We start from the raw sequence: 20,802 nt of genomic DNA, 5'->3' as shown, positions 1-20,802 counted from the left end.
ATAAATAAAATAAAATAAATATTATAATTTATACAGGAATTTACCTCCCCGGCAATGGCACCAAAAACTTGAAACGACCAAAAAATTGTGTTTTTTTTCAAATTTAGGAGTGTTGAAGTAATAAATAACCTGACAAAACCAGAGTCAAACCACATGGAGGTTAACTATATAAATTATAAATGATAATGATGATGATGATGATGGTGAGTTAAAAACGACTTTGAGATGTAAGATTAATATGAAGATTAAACAATGATAAAAATAGTTGTCAAGGTTAGAGGATTCACCAATGGTATTTCAAATAAGTATAATATAAACTTTTTTTATTACTCAACTGAAAACCACACACAAAGAAAGTTTCAATCAGAAAACTTGTCATTAATAGCTCATTATAAATTATTAACATGATCATATTAATTATATTATTTAAATAACATCAAACTTTTAAATATTATCAGGAATTCATAATGCTAACTTATGTTAACAACAAACCAAGTTCCTTTCATAGCACAGGTGCAGGTTATACCATACGGTTGACTATGAAAGTGTCAAGTATTTGTTGTGCCAAATGTTATACAGTACAAATTTAGATTAATTATTTAACAAGTAAGGTATTAAGAATTAATAAGATAAAAATGATAAAACATGTTAATAGCAAATTGTTTAGGATATAATCATTGAAGTCCATATTGAGTTTATATTATACTTATCCTAACACCATTAGTGAAACATTTTCACTCTGACATAATAAATTTAGCTGAACATAATAAAAAAATATATAAATAAATAAGAGGAAAACATGATTATATAAGTATAGTAAAGGAAATAAAAAGCATAAACAAGATATTAATGAAAGCAAAACTTAAGCATTATAAAAATATTAAAAAAAAGAGCAAAAATATGATCTTAATCTAAAAACCAAGATACCTAAATGCATGGTAAATGCATCATTTTATAGGCTAAAATTCAAAACCATTGATTTAATGGCAATTCTTATCTTCTTATCTAAACAAAACGTCATTGCTAATATTAGAATTTGAACAGATAGTTTTCATGAAAGTTCTGGAAAATTATCTCAATTTTCTAACAAAATAAGAATCAATGCATTTGAACTTCTAGAACTCAAGTTATGAGTTGAACATAGAATAGTGTCTGAGCTACATGAAATATTTCAACTTCTCCGTTGTTGCTACCATTTAAACTAAAAAATGACATTTTTAAATCTTAGACTCTTTATGAAAGTTTTAGGTCTATGTTTTAGCTTTTCATACATTTAAATAAGACATAAATCCAAGTTCTAAAGCTCCATTTATGATCTAATAACTGAATAGTATTTCAATTTAGACTGAACCAGTATCTCTTTTCTAAGCTTAGTCCTCTCTTTGTCTTTTCAATTTCAGTAGTTAAACTCATCAATCAATCCTTTGATTTATGTGATATGCCTGTATTTAAAATAAACATTTACTATAAATTAAAGATATTTTATATTATTAGACATACTGTTATAAAACATGTTCTAATTAAGGAGTTATTGATATTTCAAGTGCAAAATGATGATATAAAACCTTGTTAAAAATATATTTTTAAATACTAATCAGTTTTCTATTTTGTTGCAAAAAGATCTCAAATCTACTCAATAACTATCATTGTAAGGATAATATGAAGGCGTTGTAAGGAATATTAAAGGCATGTATGTTCACTATTGCCAAGCAAGCACTTAGATCTGAGTTGGGTGTTTCACGAGTCTTGAACCCCAACTAATAATCATAGAATTGATCATTAATTTCCCTCATGTCCTAAAATTTTATATGTGCTCTAAAAAATTAAAGCATGCGATGCATGAAAATATTAATCCATATCCAAAAATTTTTAAAAACAATACATGACCAAAATATGCAAAACTTAAAGCATATATGCAAAATTAAGAAAATACATACTAAAAATAAATACGTAGACCAAATAATTAAAACTTAACAAATAGACAATTAACAAAACTTGGTTCACGGGAAAGTTCCCAATAGAGTTGTTATTTTATTGCATATATGCGATATCATGACAATTATCCTTCCAAATTAAAATCTTTATGTTGTGTGGAAAAAATAAAAAATTCTTATCTTTTATAAATTAAATTTTTTTTTCTAAATGTATTTTTGAATGAGATTTTAAATATATATATATATATATATATATATATATATATTATTTGATATTATAAAAATACTTTGGTCATAATCTTAAATATTAAATATAAAAAAAATATGCCAGAGATACAAAAATAATTGTAAAATAATTCTTTAAATTTAATTAAGACCATGTTCGAATATAAATACAAGACTTAAAATTTTCCCCAGCCTTGGGCCTTGAAAGCTTAGCATAACCATGTAGATTGGGCTTCCTAGCCCGGTCCAAAGCTAATGTATGCCTTGTTATGCAAGTTTGAACCAAAACAAAAGAGATAGCCCGAAGTCTTTGAGCCTTTTAAGTTAAATGATTTTGTAGGGAGTCCAGTCCATAAACACTAACTAAAAACACATCTCACCCCTCAGACGATTAAAAAATAGGTACTGCATAAACAAAAATCCAGAACGCATCAAGTGTTTTAAAAACCGAAAACAACATATTCCCTTAATTTCACTCTTCTTTCCAAATTAAAATCATTACTTCATAACTTTATTTGATTACACAATATCACATGCATATCATCTTATTATTCATTGCGTATAACAAATCATGTTTGCGAACCCAACACAGAAAGGCATGGTGAGCACTCACATAAAAGGAAACCCACAATTTTACTAAACTTTCTACCTCACAGAAGCTGGAGTATCGGTACATGCCACTGTGACTTTTAGGTTTCTTCCAAATACTAGCTGCTATAACTGTTGGGAGAAGTTGCTAGCGCCACCACCACTTCGCAATAGAATGGTCCATGGTCTTTGCTTTCAAATGTGCTTCCAGACCTTCAATTCTCCTTCCTTTTCTTTTCTGTTGCTAGGATTTAAAGACGGTTTGTCAATACCGCTGGTGTTGCCCTTTTGCTACCATCGATGGAGGAGTTGAAGACATTGGAACTGGTGCTGGACTGAGAGGATACAGCTTGTGAATGTCCGTTAGAACCTCTGCTGTCGTTCATGGTGGAACCAAAAGCTGCTGCACACGGCTGAGTTGGTTCGGAAAAGGAGCTCCTGGATTGTTCTTTTGGATAATTTGATTTTGGTGTTTTAATGGTGGAGAGAAGGGAGATCACGAGTTTGTGGCCTATTTTCTGGTTATCGCCAGAGAGAATTTGTTTGTTCTGTTTTAACAAATCATTACAGCTTTTCCTCCTCTCTTTTTTTTAGAGGCCTTCCTCTCTCTCCCCCTTCCATTTTTGATCTACAGGGAACCAACTTCAACTCTATGATCTACAGGGAACCAACTTCAACTCTTTGATCCTGCTGGTTTTTGATGTTAGTTTTGAAAACCAGCTGGATTTCCTTGCTTCAACACAGTTTTCAAGATGGCTTAGAAATAAAGAAAACCAATATGGGATGTTGGATCATGAAGGAGGCAATCTTGACCATCAATCTAGGCAGTTTTGGTTTGGATTCGTGAGGTGTTGAGGGTACAGGAGAATTTAGAAGGTGGTTTCTTCAAGTGGTTTTGAAGAAACGTGAACGGGATGTTACTGTCTTTGTGGATTTTTCGAGTACACTGTAAATGAGATAAATGACCCTCAACCATATGATGTAAGAGAGAAATAAAACCACATCATAAACCAATTTATAACATAGAATTAAAAAAACAATTATTTTTTTTTATTGAAGAAGCTTCATCCTTAAAGTATACCCTTTCCAGGTTTTACTTTATAATATTACACATAATCTTTTAATAATACACTCTTATAATATAAATGATAAAATACAAACAATAAGCTAGTAAATTATTAATATTAACCAATAATAAATTCATAATTTGAAGAAAGATTTTTCATGAATAATCTGTACTTGTAAAAAGAGCAGAAAATCTTTTGAAATTAAGGTTGTATATATATATATAAAGTATGCAGTATTCAATGCAGGGAAAATACAAAGTAACAGTCTGGCATTGAAAGTCACAACTTCTCCATGTTTTGTCTCTCAAGCCAGATTTTCCCATTGCTTTATTAGGGGTCGGTCTATCATAATTTATTTACTTATTTTATTTGATATAAACCTCAAAATCAACAATTACAATAGTGTAAATTTCGAAAAAAAATATTAAACCCTCTGCCATTTCCCTTTGTTAAAATTAACCCATGGTCTAGTCCTCTTCGGCATGCATTTTCTCTAGTATTTATACTAAAAAAAAGAGTCCAATCGACCTTCTACCGCCTCTGCATGGTAGCATGAATTGATTCCATTCCCTGTTCGTCAAGTGTTTCTGCCTTGATATTGACCTGCAATTTGGATTTTCTTAAAAGAAATAAGCCATCGAATATGTTCTGGGCTCCAACTAGATGGGAGCATATTAATTATTTATAATCATTTTAATCCCCAAATTGTGTGATATAGAATTTGATTTTTCGAGAAATGTTATACCTATAAGCAAGACATTAAATATTAAGGTTGAAGATAGCAAATATCCAGAAGCAACTCCATCAACTTCATTGGTTAATATCGTTTTTGGTTGGACTTGAGTGGAAGAAATTGCTGTTATTTTTTATATTAAAATATATTAAAATAATATTTTTTTATTTTAAAAAAATTATTTTTAAAAACAATATGTTAAAATGATATAAACATAAAAAAAAATTAATTTTAACAAAAAACTAAAAACAATATGTTAAAATGATATAAACAAAAAAAAATTAAATTTTTTTGACAACACGGCAAGTTCTCAGACGGTGGCGCAATCTCCATCCGTCTTTCAACTTGTCGAACCGAATGCTATTCCCCTAAATATTCTTCTGATCAGAGACGACCCATTTGGCACCTGACAACGGGCTATATATGTATATATTTGAGCAAATAGAAATCGATCAGGAACACCATAACTTGCTGCAACAAGAATGCTGAGCATGACAGCAACAATCAATGGCTGGCATTGTTCAGGATTTCATTGCAAGCAACGTGCAAGGATGCCTGAAATCTCGTTGACATCAAGAGGTGAGTGATTTTGAAGTCGAGTGGGATCAAAATAATTATTGTGTGTACATATATAAATTATACCAGAAATTAAGAATTCCTTTGACCGATCGCTCATTGATTAGTTTTATGGTACTGTGTAGGTTTCCTAAAGGTTGGTACGCTTGATTCGAAAACTCCAACTACTGCAGGGCTCAGCTCCTCTGCCCTGCCATACGTTGGAGATGGTTATGCGAGCAGGAACATGAATAGAGGAGGAATTCATGTTGTGTCGCCGGATATATCATCACCTTCACCGGGATTTGCAGTGGAATTTCTTGAAGCATTTGACGATGAATACGATGGAGTCATTATTGATCCAAACAAATTACCTTCCAGTGCTAATGCTTTTGCCTCTGCCCTCCGAGCTGCTTTGTCCAAATGGAAGTTGAAGGTTAGACGACATAAATCTATGCATGCACACACGTATATATACTCGAACACACACGCTATGTCAAGTAATTATAATATTATGAAGCTGCTTGATCAAAAGGGCACTCAAATGATCAGAATTTAATCGTAATGCAGGGGAGAAAAGGAATATGGCTCAAAATACTGTCGGAACAAGTTGATCTTGTTCCCATAGCGATTAAGGTAAACAATTAACTGTGAATTTTTAATCCATATGTTATCAGTTCATTTCTTTATTGTAATCTTGTATCCAAAAACCCCAAAGATCCCCATACATCGTAGAGGAATTGATACTCTGTGGGTTGCCTGCCAGGAGGGTTTTCAGTACCACCATGCCGAACCAGGATATGTTATGCTGACTTACTGGATTCCTGATTATCCCTGCATGCTCCCCACCAGCCCTTCGCATCAAATCGGTGTTGGAGGATTTGTGATTAACGACAAAAAGGAGGTATGCTCGCAAGAATCTGATTCCAGAATTACTAATTATCCCCCCCACCAACTCGATTACAGCTTCTCATTAACGTCATTAGGTCCTAGCTGTGAAGGAGAAATGCCCCTGCAGTTGCTCTAACGTGTGGAAGATGCCTACTGGATATATTAACAAGGTGAGTTGTTTTTAGTCACTTGAATATAAACACGCACACACTACCTGAAAGCCAATGACAACGTCTGGTTTCAATTTCTTACTAAATATAAATATCAATGTCTCAGTCAGAAGACATATTCTGTGGAGCAATGAGAGAAGTAAAAGAAGAGACCGGAGTAAGCCAAGATACTTGGTTGTCTTTCTTTCTTATCGTTTTGCATCATCACTAGAGCTTGCTGGTCAATGCTGTCATCTAGTTGCCCTCTGTCTGCAGGTCGACACAAGTTTCCTTAAGATGGTTGCTTTCAGGTACTTCCATTTTTATGTATTTTACACTCACGCACACGCACTCTTCACAGTGTTGCTTGTTTCAGTTCAATTAATACGAGGTGAAAACGACCGAGGAAGATACCTCGAACCATCCCTTTCCGTCTTTTTCTTTTTTCTTTTAAGGTTATTAAGGACTCTAACGCTACAAAAACACAAAGAACATTAATAACACCTTTAAAACACAAAAATAAATTTTTTTATGATTGCCGATGCTAATTAATTAACCCACAAGAATAATTGCAGGCACGCTCACATGGTGGCGTTCGACAAATCAGATATACTATTTGTATGCATGCTGAGACCACTATCTTATGAAATCGCAATCGATGAGAAGGAAATCCAAGCTGCAATGGTCAGTGGTTAATAATCAGTCACATAAAACTAATTATAATCTTTGTTTTCCATTAATAGTGATTATAATATGATTGATTTTACTAGAGAAAATATGTTGAGCTGACATCTCTCTTTTTTCCCTTCTGGGTTTTCGATTGATCAGTGGATGCCACTAGATGAATTTGTGGGGCAGCCATTCTACGAGGAAGACCATATGTCGAGGAAGGTCATTGATGCCTGTGTTGCCGCCTATGAAGATCGTTATAGTGGGTTCACTGCTCATGAACTAACCTCGAAACTTGATGGCCAATCATCCCTCTTGTATTACGACTGTTCTTCAGGCTGAACGTGCCTGTGTGCGTCACAAGGCAGGCTCGCCAATCTTGACGACCAGAAACAACACGTTCTTGGAATAATATTGTTTTATTTATCGAACTGATGATGGCGTGATGCGTTTTGGAGTAAATGCATGAACGCCATTTTGATCTTTATTTAGTCCAAAATATATATAAAAAAAAAATACCCCCTAAAATGTCTACACAAAACACTGGAAAGACAAGAGGAAAGAATTCAGTGTTCTGTATACTATTTATAGACTTGAAACAACAAGATGGAATTATAATTATGTTCTTAATTAAATTAGATATTGTCCATTCGATTTAATTAATTCCAACAGTCACACCTATAAATAAAATAAATAGTCCGATTGATAATTTTAGTTGCCGGTGACAAGTAACATGCCGTCATACTATAAATATCAGGCCTATAAGGTGGACTCTCGGAAAGAGGATCCACCAATCATAGCACCAGTACCACCTTAGTAGAATATTATGAATGAAGCCCATCTTTATAAATAATTGCAAGGAGTGCTTTTCCTTTCTTTCTTTTTTGATCATGAGACAACCTTCTTTTCTATTATTCTTTAAAAAATATTCCAACAATTCGGTACTAGTTTTTTAAATTTTATTATATTATGTTTATATGAAGGTGTTTTTTAATTTAAATCATTAACTAGATACATCCCCGCACTTAATCATGGTATTGTTTTTCTATCATTGTGTTGAACTTAGTTCATATTTGTGCTTAAATATGGAAAATAACATAAATTTTAACAATTAATAATATAAAGAGAATTTTACACATACCATAAGTAATAACTTAAATAGAAAGGTTTTAAGGTACAGAAGAGTTAATAAATAATAAAAATAACATATCAGACCCAAGATGTTGGATCTAAATAGCTTGGATTTAGTATAGTTCTCAGTCACAAGCTAATTTTTATGAGCCAAACAAAGATGATGGTTTTATTGAAAACTAAAATACTCTTGCAAATATGTTGAACAGTCTTAGAAATCTAACTAATAATTCCTTTTATATTTACCAATAGAAATTTTTTCGTTGGTTATTATTAACAAAAATATCGACATGATTTTGGTCTATAAATATTAAAGCAATTTATCAATAATTTTTTTGTTGATATTTCCATTGATATTTGATAATTTTTTATTAGTGATTTTGATGAAAATGATGAATATTTGTTGCTAATTTCAATTGCAAAAAATTATGATGGTGATATTCTTTCCATTCCTACAATAAATGATTTTTGGATCGATTGGTATTTAATATACAAATATTCATTTCATTTGTGCTAAATTGGTTCATTTTTGTACTAAATATGTAAAATAACATATACTTTAACAACTTAATAATATAAAGAGAAATTAACATAAACCATAAGCACTAACATAGATAAAAAGATTTTAAAGATACAGAGGAGTTAATACATGACTAAGAGAGTGGCAGTGGAATCTAAATAAAAATAAAAGTTTGTCCATTGTAATTTTTTCCAAGTCCATATAATATGGATTTAGCATGTTTGTCAAATTCAAGATACTAAACCCTAATAGCTTGGGTCTGACGCTTAAAATTTGAATAAGTTTCATGAGCTCAGCAAATGTAATGGTTTTGTTAAAGACTAAAATACTCATGAAAATGTGTTAAATGGTCTCAAAACATCTAACTAACAATTCCTTGTAAATTTCTAACGTATTGTTAAGAAAAAAACAATAAATACCTCTACTAAACACTGCTAAATTTCAATAAATAGATGCAGAATTTAAGTTAAACTCTATTATGTTGATACCATTTGTTAGATATATGTCCACGCTCATGTAACTTTAAAAAACTCTAATCAAGAACATAGAAAAATTACTCTTACAAGCTTCTCATGTTAACAACACAAAATATATTTATTATCCTCCAATAAAATTCTGATTCAACATGCTCAAAGTTCTCATGTTCTACCTATTAATTTGTTGTCCAAGCTTTCTGTTACACATCTTTAATCCTCTTACTTGGGTCTGACATAGTTGTCAAACCCAAGTCATTTAAGTCTTGTGTGGTTCTAGACCTATAGTATTGGGGCCTAGCTTGGTTGCCAGACTTAGGGTGTTTGGGTTTAGTATGATATCTTTTCTCTTGTCCTTTGAGTCAGATCCAAGTATCTTTTCTCTTGTTCAATTCATTTTCATTCTTTTCGTAATATCAATTTTAAGAAGTTATAAGAAAAGGAAAGAGAAGAAGCAATGAATGAGAAGGAAAAAAGTGAAAGAAACTTTTTTTTTTCTCACAAAAAAATGAGAAATTGAAAGTAAAATTACTAAAATGCACTTTTAAGTACTAATCATTAATCCACAGTGATTTTCATTAAAATCCATAGTTAAAAATCTCTTAATCCACAGTGATTTTTCCATATTATATAGCTTTTGTTATAATAATAAAATAAGTTCAGTAAAACACAAGGTTTTCCTATTCTTCTTTAATTTTCTATATTTTTGTAATAGTTATTTCAATTCTTTCAAGATGCTCCAAGAATTAACATATCTTGATTTTTTTTCTTTTATTTTTGGGTTTAATTTTTCAAGTTAAATTTTTTTAAGCTAATTTTTTAAAAAAATTAATATTACTAATGATTGATATATTTTTCTAAAAAATAGTATAACAACATGTAAGAGTGAAAAATTATTCTTTAAAATAAGAAGCAAAAACACTTCAACGTATCTCATATATCACTATCCAATTTGTATAGGATACTATTTGATAGTGTATGAAAATAAAAAATTTAAAAATAATCCTAATCATTCAAATTAGGCCTAAACAAGTAGATTTCCTCATTTTTTAGGTCAGACCCGGATGACTAGCTATCCTAGTGCATGTAACAGTTCCAATTATCACGACAAACACGCAAACATGTTCACTAAAAATAAAAAAAATGTTTTTTTTATATTGATAACTTGTCAAAATCTTGGCAAGGTCTAACATGTACAAATCATTATTCGTACTACAAATATTTATAGGAAAAAGCTATAAAACAAGTAAACATAAAAACAAGCAACATATACTACATAAAAATGCCAAAACATTAACATAAAAAAATAGGTTACCAAAAAAAAGGTAGTTCTACTAATTTGATGTTATGAATCTTCAAAAAAAAAAAAACCATGATAAGGCTATTCACAGGCTGCATGTTAGGGTGACTGGATTTGTGATGATGGGTGCTAGATATGTGACAAAATAAAAGGGAGGAAAGGTATTGTTTTTAACATATGAAAAAAGAAAAAAGAAGAAGAAATGGGAAAGGGGGAAAGGAGGCATGCTATTGTTATAAATTTAATATTACTAATGATTTTCCTAATAAAATTAGTGATAGTAAATTATCATTGGTAATTCCATAAAAAAAATATTAATATGTTAGATTTGTTAATGGAATTAACGAGAAAATACTTGTTTATTTTTTGAATTCTTTGAATTGTACTAATAATTCTTTTGGTATTTACTAATAGAAATTTTTCCATCGGTTATTACCAATAAAAATATCAACATGATTTTTGGTCAGTAAATGTCATTGCACTTTATGAACAATATTTTTTTTCGTCGGTATTTCTATTGATATTTGATAATTTTCTAATAGTAACTTTGATTAAAATGATAGATATTTGTTGCTAATTTCTATTGGAGACAATTATAATGACGATATTCTTTCCATTCCTACAATAAATAATTTTTGAATTGATTGATATTTAATATATGAATGTTCATTTCATTTCACCTTAAATAAAAATTGATTTGATATATATAACTCTTGAAAAGTTCATATTATTTGTTTTAAAGTTGTCATAACTCACTTTTGACTTGTGATTCTATACTTTATTTTATATAAAAGTTAAAACAAATAAAATATAAAAACAATTTATTCTAATAATTGCTCGATTTTTCAAAGATAAGTTATCACAAATCACAATTAATCTATTTTTATGTCTTGTTATTCTCTTTAGTGTTAGAAACATGTTTTCTCCTCCATGCAATAACATAGGGGCATGTGATCATTTTTGCAACGTTACTAATAACACACTTTAAGCTATATGATTCCTTTAATTTATTTAGACTCTTTAATTTTTGTTCGCAAATAAATTGATGTAATAGAAAATTATCGATAAAAAAAAAGAGAATAAGTTATATTTTTCTAAAGTAAATAAAAGAGGTGTAAACAGGTTGTTTTCCAAGTCAGTGATTGGGTTTGGGAGTACATGTGTAAGGAATGGTTTCCTAACCATAGGAAATCAAAGTTACAAACCCCTTGGTGATGTTCCATTCCAAGTTTTAAAGAGGATCAATGACAATGCCTACAAAGTTAATCTTTTAGATGAATATGATATTAATAATATTTTTAATGTTATTAACTTATTTTGTTTGACACATTTTTTAATTCGAGATTGAATATTTTTGAGCAAAGAAAGGATGATATGGATCAGCCTATGAACACCAAGGACCCATTATAAAGTCTAAAGCAAAGACATTGAAAGAAACATTAAATGGACTAGTTGTGTAAGTTTCAGATAAGGCTAAACTTGGGGACCTTTTAGAGCATCAAAAGAAGGCCTTAACATATTTCATCCAAGTATAAGAGGGATCCAATCCACTCTTATTTGGGTCATAAAGTTTCGATAACAAGGTTGTTAATTTTTTATTAGTTTTGGCCAGCCTTGTTTTGTAATGTTTCCACGCATATTAATTATTTCATTTAAATATTCAAATTTATTATTTTTATTTTTTTCCTTGTCATGTAAAGAGAAACAAAGGAATCCAAACTGACTTAGAAAACATATATGGTGATAAAGAGAAGCATTAAAGATAACATCTTTTTCCTTAAAAAAAAGATAAATATAAGCCTAATATTAAAATTTTATTCTAACTTGAAAACCAAAGGAGCAACAACAACTTCTCTTTTATTAACAAGATTATTGAGCAATATTATAAGTTATAAATAAATCTTGTATCAGATCTATAATATTTTTTCTTTACCTTTTCTCTTCTCATGATAGAACAAAATTTAGACATACAAGTTCTATTTTTTATTTTTTTTTAGCTATAACCCAATACTTATTTAAAGTTAATTAATACTTTGTTTTCAGTTAGCATCTGAGGCTTGTTTAAATCAGGGTTTGAGATTACTAGTAAATGTTTTGAGTTAATTTTTGTAAGTGAATCAATTTAATCCATAAAGATAGATTCATTTGAGTTAATTTCCCAAAACTGTTTAAACATATATAAAGCCTAAAGTTTGACACCTTTGATGAATAACATTTTTGAATATTTCAATTAAACATGTGAAAATATTCTTGTATTTTTTTTTTATTTTTGAATGAACTAAATCTAACTTATCAAATATTAGTTAATTTTATTCCTATATTGTGAGTGTCTTGGAGTGTGTTTTTATTATGTCACATTTACGTTATTTAACTTTATTCCTATATTGTTAGTGTTTTAAAGCGTGTTTTTATTATGTCATATTTTTATTAGATGTTTTTTGGTTTTTTAAAATTAAATTTTAATTTTAATTATGTGTTACGTAATTATGAGGTTGCATTAAAATATTTATTAAAATACAAACAAATATTATATTGATTTCAATGTAATACTATTACTTTAATAGGTTGTCTGAAGTAATGGGTCTTCGTTTACCATAATATATATATATTTTTTAATTATAAGGTATTGTATTATTAGAAAGAAAAAAAGAACGAAAACATGAGCTATTAGAATGAAAATTGAATATGATTTGTTGATGGATTCAACACCCTTTAAGAAATTTTATATGCTTCGGAAATCTCATTCGTATTTCTCAATGCAAAGAAGTATTTATTAAAAAAGAAAAAACTATATGTTAAATCTTTTGTTGTTTTAGACCAATTTATTAGATAAAAGACCAGCAATGGCCTGGTCATGCTTTAAAACAGAATATGTTTAGGAAAAATCAAACAATTATATACAAATAAATAAAATTTATTAAAATGTCATAAAATATGATTTCATTTGTTTTTATAATATGATTATAGGAGAAAAGAAATAAAAAAACCTTGTTTGGTTTGGTGGCTGAGAATTGTAGAAGAGTCAAGCAAAATAACGGTGTTGACCAAGCTTAATTTTGTATAATATGATTATTAATTAATTCTTAAAAATAACGGGGGCTATTTAAATTATATTATTTCAAGACTAAAAGAAACAATTTAAAATTTACTCAAACTATTTTATTTCTTTTTTAAGAATTAATTAATCATCCTTTGACCATGTTGACCAAGCTTAATTTTGTAGTATTTACTCTAAATAAGTGTTCCTTTTTCTCATCGATCTCCCCATGTCATCTTTTTATTGTTGTTTTTTTTCTCTATTCTTAAAATAAAATAAAAAAAAGAAAAGAAAAAAAGAAATGGACGGGAAGGACAGGGTTAAATTATAAATGAGTTTAAAATATAGGAAATAAATATACAGGTCATGAAAAGGTGTCGAGTGATTGATGGATTTCGATCGACAACAGGTACTGAGTTGTCATTAACTCAAATAATTCTTGGCATTTGGCACACCTCCCACGACATAATTAGTACGGCCAGGGGAGCCGCGTCAAGAAAGCATGTGAGGTTCAATCAATTAATTAAAAAAGTTTTTATTTTTATGTTTTAAAAATATTTATAAAAAGTTATGAATTTTTTTTATTTTTTATTTAAAATTAATATTATTTTAGTATTTTTAAATTTTACTAGTATCAAAATTAATTTTAAAAAATTAAAAAAATATTATTTTAATATTTTTAAAATTTACTAATATTAAAATTAATTTTTAAAAATTAAAAAATATTATTTTAATCTATATTTAAATAAACATTATTTTAAAAAATAACTGATTCTACACTTTTAAATATACTATAAATAGTAGTATTGTATTTTAAATATAAATAATTTATTACCAGAAAAGAGGAATAGTCCGTCTTATAAATAATTTATTACCAGAAAAGAGGAAAAGTCCGTCTAGAGAGAGAGAGAGACTAAAACCACTGCTGCAAGTGGAAAGGTAATTGGTCGGTTGCCACCTGTTTGTTTTAGTTTTGGTTCAAAAACCAGCAACACGAAGAGTCCACATAAAAAAAAGCTTGGTCCTCCTTGCGCGGAGCACACCTTCCTCAGGTATACAAGGGTCAACGTTGTCTGTGTGCTGCAGCGGTGTCTCGAGAACCCTAAACCTCTATATTTGTTAACTGGTTTACTGCTTGGGTCTGTCTTTATTTGGATTCGATATATACTCTCGCTCCTAAATCATCATCTTTCACTTGAAATTCGCCAGGAAGTCCTCTTCGCTTCGTTTCTACTGCTTCCCCTTCCTTTCGATCTTCATCAACTTGTACATCTTTCGATCTTCATCGCCATGGAATCAAATGGTATCTCCGAGCAGAAGATCGTCACCGGTGATTTTGGTTACATTCTTCAAGACGTTCCTCATTTAACCGATTACATTCCTGATCTCCCGGTATGCTCTTTTTTTTTTTCATCAATTGATTGATTGATTGATTATTCTGTTAAAAGCAAGAAATAATAAAAAAATAAAATAAATTTATTTGGGTGGGTGGCGCAGACTTATTCCAATCCTCTACAAGACAATCCTGCTTACTCCGTTGTCAAGTAATTTCATTTATCTCTCTTCTCTTTTTCTTTTTTTGTTCTCTGGAACTTCCCCTTTGAGAATAGAGGGAGGTTAATGGCCTTGAGCAATAATAATTAATTTCACCCGGGTGATTTTTTACATATATATATATTTTACAGGCAGTATTTTGTCCACGTCGATGACTCTGTTCCAGAAAAGGTAAGCAATCCTTTTTTTTTGAGTTTATCACATTCTAGATAGTCAAGACAAAGACCAAACTAGATTTCATTAATTAGAATGCAAAAATTCAAAGGTTTCTCGAGTTAAATGTATGGTCTGTAGTTGACGATTTTGATACTTTAATGAACATACTTGTGATGTTAATTCTGTCTTTCCATCTCTTATAGATTGTGGTTCACAAGGATAGCCCCAGAGGGATACATTTCCGCCGTGCTGGACCCCGTCAAAAGGTATGTTTTCATAGCCATCAAGCTTGTTGAATGTTTTTTTTTTTAAAAAAAAATTACGTGCTTCTGCATTTACACGTTTCTTGGATATATCTCAGATCTATTTTGAGCCAGATGAAGTTCGTGCTTGCATTGTCACATGTGGGGGTCTCTGCCCGGGACTCAATACCGTAATTAGAGAAATAGTGTACAGCTTGTACCATATGTATGGCGTGACTAGAGTGCTGGGGATAGATGTGAGTAATTATTAAAGATCTGCTCCTCTGTATTCCTTTTCTGCCCGTGTCTTCTTATCTCTCTTCTTCTTGTTTGTCGTTCTAGAAATGTTTTTTTCCTTTTTTTTTTACTCGTGAAACTGCAATTTTAGTTTAAGTGATTTCACATGAACATATGTTAAAAACTTAACTATGGACCCTGATATAAAAAAATGTCGAACATATCTTGACTGGAAACCGAAAAGCATATACTGTCTGACCTAAACCTACATGCTGCCTTTCCCTGGTTCATTAGACTAGCTAAACTATAGTGCCGTAATCTCATTGTAATTTTAAGGTTTTGGGATTTTGTTTTCCTCTATTTTTTTAGTTTTATCTTTATTGTTTGTGAACAACAGTATTGCAGTTCCATCGAGCGAGTAGGCTGATTAAATGCTCTTTTCTCCCTACATAACCACTGGATAATAACTGATAAAGTAATGGAATCTACAGGGTGGTTACAGGGGTTTTTATGCTCGAAACACGATTCCTCTGACACCTAAGGTTGTGAATGACATTCATAAACGTGGTGGAACCATCCTTGGGACATCACGAGGTGGCCATGATACTTCAAAAATTGTCCACAGCATTCAGGACCGGGGCATTAACCAGGTGAGTGGAAGATTTAACTTGCTAGCCAGTTTCTCTTAAGTCAGAAGTTATTCACCTTTCCAAAGAGCAAATATTTATCTGTATTTTTCTTGGCAACCAGGTTTACATTATTGGAGGAGATGGAACTCAGAAAGGGGCATCGGTGATTTTTGAGGTAATATGCTTTTTTACAAATTGAGAACTGGGCTTTAGTTGCATCTGGACATTGATGCATAAAAGTGCTCTATAGTCTACAGCTTTGTTTCTTTTACGGATCTTGTTGATCATAATTTGGAGTGAAATAAAAGAGAAAAGAGAGGAATGTACGGCATGTGCAGAGTTATAAAAGATAAATTTTAACAAAACAAAATATGCAATGGTATCTAAATAAGGAAAATTTGGTAGGGGACTATCATCGACCATGTTTAAAATTGCTTGATTGAAACTATAGTTGATTCCCTCTTCTTTTCTTTCCATAAATTTTAACTCTTCAATCTTGCAGGAAGTTAGAAGGCGGGGTCTCAAAGTCGTAGTTGCTGGAATTCCCAAAACCATTGATAATGACATTCCGGTACTTTTTATGGATATTCTTATTTATATGATGTATCATACACTACAAAGCTGCAATACAACACCCATTATAATTCAACATTAACACATTTTAATATTGTTTTACATGAGGTAGGTTATTGACAGGTCCTTTGGCTTTGACACTGCTGTTGAGGAGGCTCAACGTGCTATTAATGCGGCACATGTTGAGGCTGAAAGTGTCGAGAATGGTATTGGTCTTGTGAAGTTGATGGGTCGTTACAGTGGTATGCTTCAAATCATATCCTGAAATCTTATTTAATATTACTTCCAGTCTTAATTTAATGTGTATAATCAATCTCGAATTACTTAGTAGATTACAAAGAGGTCTACAACACTGCATTATTGACTCAATTTCTTGCAGGAAATGAAAAAGGGAAATTCTAGCTCTTATGATTGGATTTATAATTCTTTTCAACATTAAGCTCAATAAATATCTGAGCCAAACAATAAAGGAAACAGACACATAACAAAATAGAGAAGCTATCTCATAAAAATTGATCTATTAAAATCGATAGATATATATTACTTGACTTGGAATGTTCAACAAGGGTAAGTAGGCACCAAAATCACAAAATAAGATATTTTTTTTAGTGATAAAACAAAAAAGAAAACTTAAAAAGCCAACGGGAATAGGAAAACATGCTAAAATAGTTAATTGTGTAAATAACAAACATTATTAACATTATGACAAGCTGTCCGCCAGGTTGAAGAAAATATTATAGAAACACCTTTTCTACCAGAAACACTTCATTTATACCCAAATTATCCATAGAAGATTTAAATTTATCTTTTGCATATACATAGATATTTTATTACTCTAATATTATGATTTCAGGATTAGTTTTTTTTTGGTAAGTTATTTCAGGATTAGTTAGTACTCTAATATTATGATTTCAGGATTAGTTAACAAGAAAGATTGTGTTGGAAAATTAAATAGTCTATTGAGGTAAAATACAATGATTTCTTTTCAACTAAATAATTCATTATTTTTCTTATGTATCTATATATTTAATGTGTTTAAAGAAAACCCATTAAGCTTCACACATATATTTGCAAAACATTTGGGGTAGCAAGCGATCTGAAAAGTTATATTTGCAGGACTTAATTAACTTCTTAATGTTACCCTTCTAGTTTTCAAAAAGCTCTAATGTTATCCCAATCCATTGAAAAGCCTATTTTTTAAATTTGATTTTTGAGATTTTGAAGTGTTTTAACTGTTTTGGTGAGATACTATGACATGTATGGTATTGCGTGGAAAGTATGAGAGAATAGTAAGGAAAAAAGAAAAAAGTGAAACAGTGAGCCTTATGTTAGTTATCTAGGAGCAAAGGGCAAAACTGAGACTTAAAAAAATATAGGGTTAATGTTGGCAAATTTTAAAATTATGGGGTGAAAATGAATTTTCATAAATCTATTAGGCAAAAATATAGTTTACTCAAAAATTAATTAGGCCCATGTACCAGATATGCATTTTTCTTGTCAATGCAGAGTATCATTTTTCATTATTATTATTTCAATACATTAATTCAGGTTATCATGCCTCTTAAAGTACTCTCCTAGATACTACCTCTAGTGAGTGTTACGATGATTTTGTTGCTTTGCTGCATTTGAAATGCGTATTTTTCCTGCTGTTGGACTTCCCATTCTATTATTTGTGTTTCAAGCTTCTGCTTTAACTTTACCTTGTCCTTTCTTTCATTGAAGCAAGGCTATTATGGTTTTTCATTTTTTTTTTCCATTTATTAATCAAATTGAATTTGACGTGCAGGGTTTATTGCTATGTATGCTACTCTTGCAAGCCGAGATGTGGATTGTTGCTTGATTCCAGAGTCCCCTTTTTATTTAGACGGGAAAGGTGGACTTTATGAGTACATAGAGAAACAACTGAAAGAAAATGGGCACATGGTTATTGTGATAGCTGAAGGTGCAGGCCAGGAGCTGCTTTCTGAAAGCATGCAACAAGATGCTTCAGGAAATAAGCTTCTTCAAGATGTTGGGCTGTGGATATCACAGGGGATCAAGGTTCTGAATCTAACTCAAACTGTTCTCCCTCGAGAATTATATATTATCCCAGGAACATGTCATACCATACAGGGACTCAAAACTCCCTTTTTCAATCAATTCATATTCAACATCAAAAGAGACTTGTATTCTGCTAAATTATTTCTCTTCTTTTCTTTACTGCAGGACTATTTTTCAAAGCAGAAGAAGATGACTATAAACCTCAAATATATAGGTTAGAATTACACATTTTAAGAGATGTTTTTGTTTTATAATTAAGCTTTTTGGCTTACAAAGCTTGTTATTGACTATCATAATAAAATCCTGTAATTTGTTTCTCCTGGCAGATCCTACATATATGATCCGTGCTGTACCAGGCAATGCATCTGACAATGTTTACTGCACACTTCTGGCTCAAAGTGTTGTGCATGGAGCAATGGCTGGTTATACAGGCTACACTAGTGGTCTTGTTAATGGCAGACAAACATACATACCCTTCTATGTGAGTTATTCTCTTGCTTATGATAGAACTGCTTCTTCCTTTTTTCCCTTCAGAATAGTAGCACTTGAATTGACAGGATCATTCTTGTTTGTCTAGAGAGAATCAAAGGCATTATGATAGAGTTAAATATAAAACAAATTACACCTAATGGCTTAAGTTTTTTAGTTGAGATGGTTTTTTAAAACAAGCATTCTAAACATATCTAATTTGTTCCATGCGATCTTTCATCAAATAATTATTGTAATGTGGTATCTTTTTTGTTACCATATCTATTTTGGTTGAGATACACAAGGTTGTAGGGCTCGATAACATATTATTCATTTCACAATCCAAATCTCATGTAGATATGTTGACCGTTAAATTGTGTTACTTTCTTATGTGAGATGTGCAAGTTCCATGACACTGGGAATAATGTATGTTTGGTGCTGTCCTGCAGCGGATCAATGAAAAACAGCACAAGGTGGTTATAACAGATAGGATGTGGGCTAGGCTCTTATCGTCAACAAATCAGCCCAGCTTTATTAGTAATAAAGAGGTCTTCGAAGATAGAAAGGAGCATATCTCTGGAGAAAAGAAAAACGAAGAACCAGCAACCCAGTTGGATGATGAGAATTGTGCTGATTTTCCTAAGAAAAACGAAGAACCAGCAACCCAGTTGTTGGATGATGAGAATTGTGCTGATGTAGTTCCAGAGAATTAGAGGACAGCTTTCCGTGATCCCGATTAAAACCCTAATTATGAATTCATTGCCTAGCCTACAGTTGTGTACTCTCCTTGTGTTCCTACACGCTTCTAGTTCTGTTGCATTAGTCGTATTCCAAGGTCAATTTCTGACCTCGTTTTATGTAAGTGTATTAGGAAAAGGCAGTCATTCTGCCCAGAGAAAAATAATTTATACCTGTGAGTGACACGGGAAAAGTTAGCTCGTGCTGAACTGCGGATTGCATGTCTGGCATGTATTTTGAGCGTGTATTCACTTTAGTTTATGCCCACCATTCTTTTTATGGATGGATATGAGCATCATTGATTTCCATTAATACCAGTTCCCTTGTGAATTTTATGAAATTCAATCCCCGCTACCCCCTGAAAATGGGAAGCAACATAATGCTGAAAGGCCTTACTGAATGTTTTGGTGCATGTGATCGATATGGTCCTCCCCACAAGGTAAGAAATCGAAAGACAAACTTGGTCGTTAATTTTAGGTAATTTTAGTCCTGTAAGATTAGTCGGAAAGATTATTACATGGTGGTCAAAAAACATCTATGATAATCACAGTGAACCTTGATACGTCAAAAAAAGGGGAAAATTATCCGGTTTTGTTAACAATGAAGCTAAGAAAAAAGAGGATTAGCTCGAGAACATGCAGGCGATGGTGATGAACCAGTGCAATAACATCGACCACTGGATATTTAAGCCAATGACACGGTGTATTTTCCGATAGAGAAGAGTCATGGTCTCCCCTTCACGTTCTCTTATCGTTGCAATGAGGTTTACAAAGTAGTTGCACTTTGCAGTTATTTTTTAAATAATTTTTAATTTAAAAATATATTAAAATAATAATTTTTATTTTTAAAAAAATATTTTTTATATTAGTATATTAAAATAATTTAAAAATACA

The 20,802-nt window shown here is 31.0% G+C and overlaps 3 protein-coding genes across 4 annotated transcripts in view; 2 read left to right on the top strand and 1 right to left on the bottom strand.

The window, feature by feature from the left end:
• Positions 1–4,985: 4,985 nt before the first annotated feature.
• Positions 4,986–7,431, top strand: LOC105112427 (nudix hydrolase 8-like). Of its 2 annotated transcripts, XM_011008133.1 has the most exons (9): positions 4,987–5,126; positions 5,249–5,538; positions 5,673–5,738; positions 5,869–6,006; positions 6,089–6,163; positions 6,270–6,320; positions 6,419–6,453; positions 6,718–6,826; positions 6,971–7,431. In XM_011008133.1, the coding sequence occupies exons 1-9, from the start codon at positions 5,030–5,032 to the stop codon at positions 7,151–7,153; spliced, it is 1,044 nt and encodes a 347-aa protein (XP_011006435.1). In that variant the 5' UTR covers positions 4,987–5,029; the 3' UTR covers positions 7,154–7,431. The 2 variants fall into 2 exon arrangements, with proteins under 2 accessions (XP_011006436.1, XP_011006435.1); XM_011008134.1 differs by lacking the exon at positions 6,270–6,320 and having other exon boundaries at positions 4,986–5,126.
• A 6,720-nt stretch (positions 7,432–14,151) lies between these two features.
• On the top strand, positions 14,152–20,180 carry LOC105112424 (ATP-dependent 6-phosphofructokinase 3-like). Its single transcript, XM_011008129.1, has 15 exons — positions 14,152–14,324; positions 14,482–14,664; positions 14,770–14,816; positions 14,958–14,997; positions 15,186–15,248; positions 15,344–15,481; positions 15,953–16,111; positions 16,212–16,265; positions 16,593–16,661; positions 16,776–16,905; positions 18,450–18,703; positions 18,869–18,917; positions 19,030–19,184; positions 19,621–19,770; positions 19,834–20,180. The coding sequence occupies exons 2-15, from the start codon at positions 14,563–14,565 to the stop codon at positions 19,882–19,884; spliced, it is 1,461 nt and encodes a 486-aa protein (XP_011006431.1). The 5' UTR covers positions 14,152–14,324; positions 14,482–14,562; the 3' UTR covers positions 19,885–20,180.
• Positions 14,855–20,802, bottom strand: part of LOC105112425 (gamma-glutamyltranspeptidase 3-like) — a 19,831-nt gene continuing 13,883 nt past the window's right edge. Inside the window, exon 8 of the mRNA XM_011008131.1 lies at positions 14,855–14,864. The gene's annotated coding sequence lies outside the window, so the exon portion shown is untranslated. The remainder of the gene's footprint in view (positions 14,865–20,802) is intronic.

Source organism: Populus euphratica, unplaced genomic scaffold (assembly GCF_000495115.2).
Source record: "Populus euphratica unplaced genomic scaffold, PopEup_1.0 scaffold335.1, whole genome shotgun sequence".
NCBI classification, from domain to species: Eukaryota; Viridiplantae; Streptophyta; class Magnoliopsida; order Malpighiales; family Salicaceae; genus Populus; species Populus euphratica.
This window is presented reverse-complemented; position numbering and strand designations above follow the sequence as displayed.